Below are 9,892 nucleotides of genomic sequence, written 5' to 3'. Positions count from 1 at the left end.
CATTGTCTAAAAATTGCTTACTTTTGGTGAAAATTTAACCTCCACCAAGGGTGTTACACCAACAAAATGAGCACACGGAGCTAGGGAAAAGGAAAGAACAATTTCAGGGAAAAAAATCCATAATACTTGATGCAGGAGTTAATTATTTGCTAATTGTCTGAAAATGACAGCCCCCACTTTAAAGAACATTCCTGAACATCACTTTACCTGGAAGCAGAATGCTTCCATTTTACAAATATGAATTGACAAATACCTGAAGAACTTTGCTTCAGCAGTTTCTTTATAAGACCAAAATCTAAAGCAAAAAACAAACCCAAAGCCATCAAGTAATCAAATCATTTTTATAAATATTTATTGTAACTTTCAAAATTATAGCGGTCAAAAATAGCAAGTTTCTGTATAGTAGTTAAATGTTCCTATCAACTCTGAAAAGACAATTCTAACATACACCAAAACAAAGTCAGTCCTTGTTAGTAATTTCCTGGATTGGAAGTCTGAGGTGCAGAGCCTGGCGCAAACGCTTCAAAGATTCTTCTGCCTGCAGTGGGAGAAAGAATGAGTTCATCTTATGCAGCCCTTCATTTTTGCCTTTCTCAGAAGACACTGGTCTCATACAAGAAAGCAGACTGCTCAAATGGAGGATGCTCAACTTTACAGTCCTACTCAGGCCATTCAGTTTCCAGAGAGCAGAGTGTGTGCTACTACACCACTTTCCCACACCCTCTGCAGCACACAATCCAAAGTATTATTTTCTTGAAATTGCACTTAAAAAAATCATTCTCACAAGATATTGAAAAAGCAACCAACTCTAGCCTGTGCATGTCCAGCCCACAGGCCACATGCAGCCCAGCTCATCCCAGCCCAACCTGCAGCTGCACCCTGTGCATTAATGCATTACCATGGCTGTGGCTCTGCCCCGCTGAGCAGCCCGAGGCTGGCACCCATTGCTAAGCACCAACTGAACCTCGTGTGTGCCATCAGCAATGTATGGGCTGAAACCAGGGCATGGGGAGGGTGCAGTGCAGTGCCGACTCAAGTGATGGCAAATACACTTACGGGTTGCAATACATTGGCTAAATGCAGTTCTCTATTAAAATAGCTGGAAATGTAACAAACATGGGGAGAAGGGGCAGTAGGGCAGCCTAGTGCTCAAAACCTAACTTATGTGTTTGAAATTTAACTTGTGAAAGTCTCCTTCTCTGATGAACTACTGAAGTAGTTTACAGGTCAAAGGCAAACACCGTATGCTTATTTTAAAAGTGCAAACTGGTTAATAAGCAATATGCCATTCTGAATGTAAGTAACAAACCCTGAGGTCAGTTTTCCAATAGCTGAGAGTTTACTGAAAAAGTAAACCCAGAGAAGACCACCCCATTTCAGGATTGTATTTAAATACCTCTGCAAGTTCTTCTTTTAGCTTGTTGTATTGTTCCACATTAAAATGCTGGGCTTTGGATTTCCGGTAGAAGTAGTGGAGAAGCTGCCTGTCTTTGGCAGCAGGGTAAATGTAGTCCTAGCGAAGAAAGAAAGGCACATATTTGAGGTTAGCGAGAAAAAGGAGTCAGAGAAATTCAGCCTGTTTCACAATTACTTATCTAGTTCCACAGGCATGTACACACATGAGCACAAATACACAAATACAAAATGATGTTAAGAGACTACACACACAGGTATACTCTTATTGTCATAAGGGCCCTCTTAGACACATGCCTGAAATCATTTTTGTAGTCTCTGAAGTAATTTTCTGTAATAAAGACACAGCTTGAACCTCATGACTGAAGCCACCTGAGTAAATGGACATGACTTTCCAAGGAGTCAGAGAAAGTTCAATTACTGCTTTTTAAAGAGTTACTTGAAAGTCTCAAGCATTCATGCCAACACCGCTGTTCTAAAAAGACAAGCAGTAATCTGTATACAGAGATTTACGTGTATCTGGATACATAAAGTAGGAATACCTCTGCCCTTGTTAAAAATCAGTGAGAAGGAATAAAACCAATGAAACTAATAAAACATTCAAAGCCAGTTGTTCCTAAAAACAGACATGTCTCACCTTTTCACAAATGGAACCTAATATCTCATGAGGTCTGTGGATTCACCAGTATTATGGAAGGAAGCAGTAGCTACTCTTCCACATAACTCCTTAGTAAACAAAGAGATTTTCCACTACAAATGTTGGACATCAAGATGTCTATTTTGAGAGTAAAGTACAGAACTAAAAAATGAAAAAGTAGCATTCTTCAAAATCTTACAGGATTTCAGGACTAGTCTGTATTGTGCAGCTCAGTTAACATCTGGGTGTATTTATTTATGTTATTGTTCAGTGATTTGCTTCCTGGACGCTTGTAAAGCAGTGTTCATTAATTGGTATAGAACTACTAGTTGCTCTCCCTTTACAGCAATGAGCCAGGTACAATTTACTATTCAAAATGATCTACAAAAATTAAAATAAAATGACAGATTTCATTCATCACTTCTCATATCCTGGCAGATGGAGTTTTACAGGTAGTAGTTCTGCTCAGAAGCTGGTTATAGTGCAGGTGTAACATTACCTTGCCTGATAATGTAAGGCATTTTTTATCCAATCCTATCAGAAATCAATCTCAACTCCCCCAGTCTGATGGCAAGGCTACTTAATAAATTACATTTTAATCAGAATTCAAGCACTACGATTTTCAGTTTCTCTAGTCCTTCACTTCATTCAGTACTCCAGACAGGAGGGGGAATCACCTGTTTAGTAAGGACAAAGTAGGCATAGAAAGCCATGGCACTCCCATAGGTGATGAAGTATGTGACCGGCTCCATGATGTCCCACGAATAGACCCACCACGTGAGCCATGCCAACGCTCCACCTTGCATTGACATCAAAGCTAAACCAACCCATAGAAGCCTGGAGGTCTTTGCATCGGCACTGTCCATAATTCTGGCTTTCATCTAGGGTGAAGAAATAAACACAGGAACTTGTTCAAACAAACATTAGTTGAGGAGCTCATCAGTTGCACTGCGTTTACTCCTGCAGGGCTGGATCCTTTCTCAATGCTCTCCTCTTACACACTTACTTTGTGAAGAAAGAAAAGGACTGAAATCCAGAGGCAAATAGATCTCCTGGCTACTGAGCACCAACAGATGACACTGTTAATTTTCCCTTCCCACTGCTCGAGATTTACATCTGCTGGATTTCTATTTATCATTAAAGGCAGGTCTTGTTAACACTGAGGCTGGTCCTCACACGTAGCAGGTCCGAAGTCAAGGAAGAGTTTGCTCATCCTATCAGACTCCTGTTTCCTTCCTTCAAGCTGAGTTACCTTAACCTGCCCCAGATCAACATGTATAACTTCATTTCTTAGATTACAGCAACCATTAGTCCATACAATCTGCCTTTTGTCTTGGGACACAGGAAACTGCCACAGATAATTTTTAAGCTCAATGTTGGTTTTTTGTTTTTTTCCCTTTAATAGGTATTCGGAACTCATACAGCAACAGGTGATTAAGTGGGTGTTCAATCCCAATACCAGCCATGCTAAGGCTTGTTCCTGACAGTCTTCTCCACATGTTGCAGCTTTTAACCAGCTAACATGCACTGCAGGAGAGAAAAAGAACTGAACTGGAAGTTATTTGAACTGCATTTGAATTGACTTTGTTTGCATGACAAAGTAGATACTCTATGCATCCATCTGATCATTTTCTATCACAAGACTTACTCCTGTTATGAGGAAATGTTTTTGCACTTAAAAACAGAACAACAACAAAGCCATCTCCCTCCCTTCCAACCTGTTCAAGAGGCATCAGCTGTTCTTTCAGGTGGTCCAGTTTCTGTAGCAATTCTCTCTCTTTCTTGATCTGGTGATCTTCTGAATGCAGAGCCACAAACAGTCTGTGAACCAAGGATCTGATATCTTCCATTTCAGTAGCATGCTCACTACTCAGCTTATCTGAAGAGAAAGTGTTTATCATTTCAAAATATTTCAAGAATCTACCCTTCACTGTTCTCTCCCCAGACCTACACCCATGAAAGCAAGACCATCCAATGGTACAAAACCGAAGAGAATTTTTTTTCTCCAGAGAGGTTCCAATTGTCTGAGACATGCCTTTCACTAGATTAAGCCAGACAGTCAGTGCTATTAAAACATGGCTCTTACCTTTTACAGGAGTTGACACACTGTACGTTGTGTTGTTGATAACAAGCTTAAAATCATTCATCAGTAAGACCTCCATCAAGGTTGCATCAGAGACCTTGCTACCATCTGCAGAATAAGATTTAAGATCTAGACAGATCATTCTAATCATAAAGAATCTTAAAAGTTAACGTTAGTGAATCTTTATTAATGTTTGGAAGGTAACTTTGGAAGGGTACTTTTAGTAAATCCTGTAACTGATGGTAAACATTAAAGAGGAACTCGGTGCATAGACTCGAATGCTTTCTCTACCAGCATCATGTGGGCAATCCTCTCAGCTTCATTAGGATTTACTATTATTCTTTACTATTTCACTATGTTGTCTCCAGTGCTTTTCTCCAATGATTGGCTTAAATTGGAAATTGGCCTGGTTTGGACAGATTTGCATTTCAAGGCAGAAATAGCATTAAAAGAGCTTAGCCACACAGAATCTGGCTCTATACAAGCTTAGCAGACTGCTCCTCTGTGTTGCATACATTTCTCAAACTTAATTTCACCATGCTCTTCTGTATTAGCACCTGCATTTGCATTACTTGGATAAAGGACAATATGACTGAAAATCTTGAAAATTCACACATCACAATTATGGCCTTGGAACATGCACATGAATTTGAAAATATTTTATTCCCCCAAGCATCTCTCACTCTGACAATAATTAAAGTTTATATAGTTGATCATAAAGAAAGAGCCTGCAAGCGTTTCTCATAAGAGACTTTTAAATCCCTGCTCGTGAGAATGTTCCCATGAATCAAAAGGAATGTGCATTTTTGAGTAAGCTTCAGAAAACCAGGCTTGGGGCTTATTTCTAAGAGTTTCAGCAGATGTAAAAATCAGGCCTGTGAATACAAAATTGGTTAGAAGTGTAATAATATTGTCTTCACTACAAGCAGGCTCATATTTTCTCGTTATGATTATGACTAGAATTGACCAACTGGAACTGTAGGAAATCCATAAATTGTGATGGAAAGACTTGAATTTTGGTTTTGCCACCTACACACCAGTTTGCATCTGCATTTAAACCTACAATAAAGACTTTCTGGAAATTAAAACACCTTCAGAGAGACCTTACATTCAATTAAAGATTTATGTATTTCCTTAAACAAGCTGTTATAATCAACAGGAACAAGTCTTGTCAGTAGCATTTTTCATATTTTTATTATAGTAAGTATGAACAATACTTGCAATCATTCTGTTTTAATGCCAGTTCTGGCTGAGTTAAGATAGCTAGACAAACTGTCCAGTACAAGGCAGACCAAGAGCCACAGAGGCATTAGTATAAAACACTCTAGAGGACCCTTTCCTACTTCTCTTCTATGAAAAAGACTTGCAGGAACTCTACTCCACCAACACCACAGAGAACAAGCCAAGAAAAATATACTGTTCACACCTATTTGCAATGACTATATACTGCAGACAAGGGAAAAACTGAAATCTGCTATCAGGAAAGCTGTTGTAGAAGTTTTCTTCCTGCTTTTATACTTCTTCCCTACATTCCCTACTATTTTCTTTTGCAAGAGGTTCTTTCCTGCCTGCTAAGAGGAAACACTGCTGGGACATGAAGGGTCCAAGAGCCAGCAACAAGCCACTCCACATTAGCTGTTTGATCTGGGCTTCACTCCCTGTACATACAGAGGGTGCCTCTTCCAGCTTCTGCAAAGGGGTGCGCAGTAGCAGAAAACAGAAGCTTTATTCTTGAGCACAATGATTGGACTACTCACCTCACGTGGGTAGGTAAGTAGAACTGGAAGGATTTCAGTTCAGAATTTGAAATGTTAATGTGCCATCCAAATGTTTCTTCCTTCTTCTCTTTTTATAAAGTGTTGTAATAGAACATCAAATGTCATTTGTATGTAAATTAAGGTGACATTTATAAAATGACATTTAAGCAAAAAATGTACTAAAAAGAAGTGCCACACAGGTTTTTTGTTCTGGATCTGATACATTGCGGATTTATTAACCTGTCCAAACCTTTCATTAGCTGAAAAGTTGGAAAGTTTGAGGAGAAGAGTTTGTTTCGTTTTAGAAAATTCCATGCAGACTTTCAGAAAAGTTTACTTTTCCTCCTACGCTTAAGCACAGGTATTTAAAGGTGAACAAAGGGCCACTTTTTGTCTATAGGCATTTTGCAAGACTAACTGTACTGAAAATGAAAGTGAGTCATCAGATAGAGAACTAACACTTTCAATTAAGGCTGAGTTTCATTTAATGGCTAAATGACACTGAAAAGTATCTCCATTAAATCAAACCTTCATAATTTCTCATTAATAATACATTCTTAAATTCAACTCACAATACTTGACCAATAGTTTCTTTTTACAGTATCAGTTTCCTAATGAATTAATCATCTAAGCTGTTCTCTACCCTTACAATTGCCTGGCACCTGAGAATACAGACTAGAGAATCAAGATATTTTTAATCAAAACAGACAGCATTTCTATTCCAAAGTTGGAGTTTAAAGAGATGACACTAGGTGAAAAGAGCCCAAATTTCTTTACAGTTTGGAATCCGGTGTTCATCTATACCGAAAATGCTAGACTTTTAGGTTTCTCACAGAAATCATCTTGTGTTTCACAAAAGTCTGAAGTTTGCCCTGAAGCAGAATTGTGTAGTTAACATAAAGCTTTTACAGACCTAACACGGAAGAATGGGGCTCAGCAGTGAATCACAAATACTTAATTCATGGGTGCTCTTTTGTAGAAATAGCAGTACTGAGAGATACTGTAGGAGAACGTTCTTGGTTAGCCCTGCCTTATTTATCCCACAGAAGAATCATTTTTACTGTGAACTTCCATTGTTAAGGGGAAGTTACTGGCAATGATGATTTGCCACAGTGCTGTCTGAAAATATGGGAGAATCCTACAGAATTATCTTTTCTAGAGACGTTTCTACCTTTGCTGCCCAGTAGACACAGTATTCAAAAAGAACAGCACAAGACCATCCTGCCAAGAAAATCAACTCACACAACTTCCTGCATCCATGAAGCTCATGCACTGTGATCCACACAGATTATATCTCTCCAGAATTTCAGAAAGCTGCCCTTTATCACTGCATGCTTTTTCTGTTTGCTTAGCTCCCAATATGTTTTCCACATGAATTCATATTTGCATTAAGGCAAACATTCTTCCAGCTTCAGAAAAGACAGAACAACTGGCAGACATCTGGAAGTACCATACTGGTTGCCTTTCAGAATGATCACAGAGGACAAGGATGGAAAAAGATGAAGAAAACCAGAAGAGACATTTATTCAGAAACAGCATGATGAATAGAAGCTATTTGAAAGAGATAACAGAGGAGTCTACTGGTAAGGTTACAATAGTATGCCCAACTCTGCATTTTACATCAGCTCAAGAGGACTCAGATACTGAATGTGAAACACAAAAAACATCAGAAGCATTAATCTCAACAGTAACAAAGCAAAATCTGATGCAGGTTTTCAATCATGCTTCAGAGGGGAAGTACAGATGATTTGAACAGCAATTAATTCATTCTGAAGACAGACAAATGTAAGATACCTATTGCAAAGACTTCTGCTTTCACAATTCCTTTATCTTCTCTCTGTACATCCTGCAGAAATGCCCCCACTGTGGCTACCACTGGTTTAACCGCAAACTGGCAGCGTTCTCTTCTTGTAGGCAATGTCAGAGTTATCATGGGAAGACCATGCCTGTAATTAATAGTTACTTCTGGGAAACGAAGAAAAAAATGAAATGAGTGAAAAAGCTGTATTGTGAGTTGCAGTTTAAGTTAAAGCTATTTTTAAAGCATGGGATAAATAAAGATCACCACATGGTACATATCCTTAATGAATATAGTGCTTTATCTTCTGGGACATGCTGCTTCGTGGCAACCTAAAGCTCCACAGGAAGAAGAGGGGCAGTGCTGAGCTCTGTTTTCTGGTGACAGCAACAGAGCCAGAGGAAACAGCCTGTAACTATGTCAGGGGACAGTTAGGGCTGCCCAGGGCAGTGGTCATGGTGCCAGGTTGCCAGAGCTCAAGAAGCATTTGGACAATGCTCCAGTCGAAGGGTTTGACTTTTGGGTAGTCCTGTGTGGAGCCAGAATTGGACTCCATGATCACTTTGGATCTCTTCCAGCTCAAGGTATTTTATGCTTTAGATTCTATGCACGTGACACACAATGAACTTGGTCTCGCAGCAGAAGCTGCATCACCCAGCTGAGTTAGGCACTGGCCTGCCTGCTCTCAGCTGACAGTGTTGTGCCTCCTGCTCAGAGAAACTGGCTGACAATAGATAGCCTTACCGTCAGAGGGCACCAGCATGCTGTAGCAGGCTCCTTCCCGCCGTGCCCAGGTCCCAGCGTGCCTCCAGAGCTGCACCTGCAGCACAGACATGGGAAAATCATTCTAGCAAGGTGAGAATACAAGTTAGCTCATAACTGGCAGCACCAGCTATGGGGATCTATTTCTGTACCATATGACAGGCAAGATGTGCTTCTGAAAAAGCCCTTTCCTTACCACCTCTTATCTAAAAGGCAGAACCATCTTTCCGGAAAGCATGAATGCTGTCAAAGGTATAAGTGACCTATAATTAAACTTTTTGTGCAGCACAGTTTAAATAACTCAGGAAAAAAAAAGGGAAGGAAAGAAAGGGGAAAAAACAGTGTTTCTGAAGTGCTTTGCGCAACTCTCTCCTGAAGGCACAGGAGCTCTGCAACACTCAGCTTGTAACAAGACCCAAAACTACATGCATCACTTCACTGCAGTCTCACTGCTGAATCACAAACAGAACATACTCAGTTGTATCAAATAAAACAAGAGCCAGTGCAGCCTGATGGCACTCTTTGCTTCATTACACACCACTAACCACAGTCTAAGCTTTGGCATTCAGGGCATTAAAAAGCAATGCTAACAAGGCAGCTTGCCAAAGCTTGCCAGGCAAAAAGCATTCCCTCTCCAACAGCTGCTGGTGCACTGGGGAGAGGTGACCAGGACAAGTTGTTTCCCAGAAAAGGTTCGGATGTAACACAGCACAGCACCCTGAAGGCCAAAGCAAGCCCTGCAAGCCAAAGCCCTGTGAAAAAGCACGGAAGGCAAGCTGCAAAGGCAGGACCCACCTGCCTGTAATCCTTATGGGATATATTGGTTTGTAAAGAATCCCAGGCTCTACTATTTGAACAGGAGTATCTCCTATTAGGATGAATACAGAATTTATCTGTAAGAAACAAATCTATCACACACTGTATGATTCAAAGGCACTGACTCCGCCCTGGGTTTCTGCCTGGAACAAGCACTGCTTAGGATTTAAAGATAAAAATAAATCACTTTAGGAACATCCAACACTAAGAAACTTGTAAATTATAAACTTCAGGCACCAGAGGCAGTCAGAAACCTACACAACAGCAAAATGCCTAAGCATGCCAGCATTATTAAGCACACAAGCTGTAGCAGTCCCAGAGAGACAAAAAGCTGACAACACATACTGTGACTTGCTCACGCCCTCACCTGAGCAAAAGGCTTTCCCTGTAACAGAGCGCATGTGTACACACACCTACTAGACTCCACCTACAGCAGGCAATTACACACACACACACACACACACACACACACACACAGAAACATACATAAGGAAACAACATTCAAAATGTGATCTGTTTTTCACAGAAGATCCTGAAACACAGAGAACTGCCATGTGTAATCTTAACAGCTTCCCTTACACTGTAAATATGCTGCTTGTCTGTTCTAATGGATATTTTTTCAAAAG

The 9,892-nt window shown here is 40.1% G+C and overlaps 1 protein-coding gene across 1 annotated transcript in view; it reads right to left on the bottom strand.

Moving 5' to 3' along the window:
* Positions 1–327: 327 nt before the first annotated feature.
* Positions 328–9,892, bottom strand: part of MCUB (mitochondrial calcium uniporter dominant negative subunit beta) — a 28,755-nt gene continuing 19,190 nt past the window's right edge. Inside the window, exons 2-8 of the mRNA XM_042811404.1 lie at positions 8,433–8,508; positions 7,685–7,855; positions 4,137–4,241; positions 3,769–3,929; positions 2,728–2,931; positions 1,397–1,513; positions 328–538 (exon numbers count right to left, since the gene is read on the bottom strand). Of these exons, the coding sequence (XP_042667338.1) occupies positions 461–538; positions 1,397–1,513; positions 2,728–2,931; positions 3,769–3,929; positions 4,137–4,241; positions 7,685–7,855; positions 8,433–8,508 (912 nt within the window). The 3' untranslated portion in view covers positions 328–460. The remainder of the gene's footprint in view (positions 539–1,396; positions 1,514–2,727; positions 2,932–3,768; positions 3,930–4,136; positions 4,242–7,684; positions 7,856–8,432; positions 8,509–9,892) is intronic.

The sequence above is a fragment of the Centrocercus urophasianus genome, unplaced genomic scaffold (genome assembly GCF_019232065.1).
Source record: "Centrocercus urophasianus isolate 14NV4802_14NV808 unplaced genomic scaffold, USGS_Curo_1.0 seq_13, whole genome shotgun sequence".
Classification (NCBI taxonomy): domain Eukaryota; kingdom Metazoa; phylum Chordata; class Aves; order Galliformes; family Phasianidae; genus Centrocercus; species Centrocercus urophasianus.
This window is presented reverse-complemented; position numbering and strand designations above follow the sequence as displayed.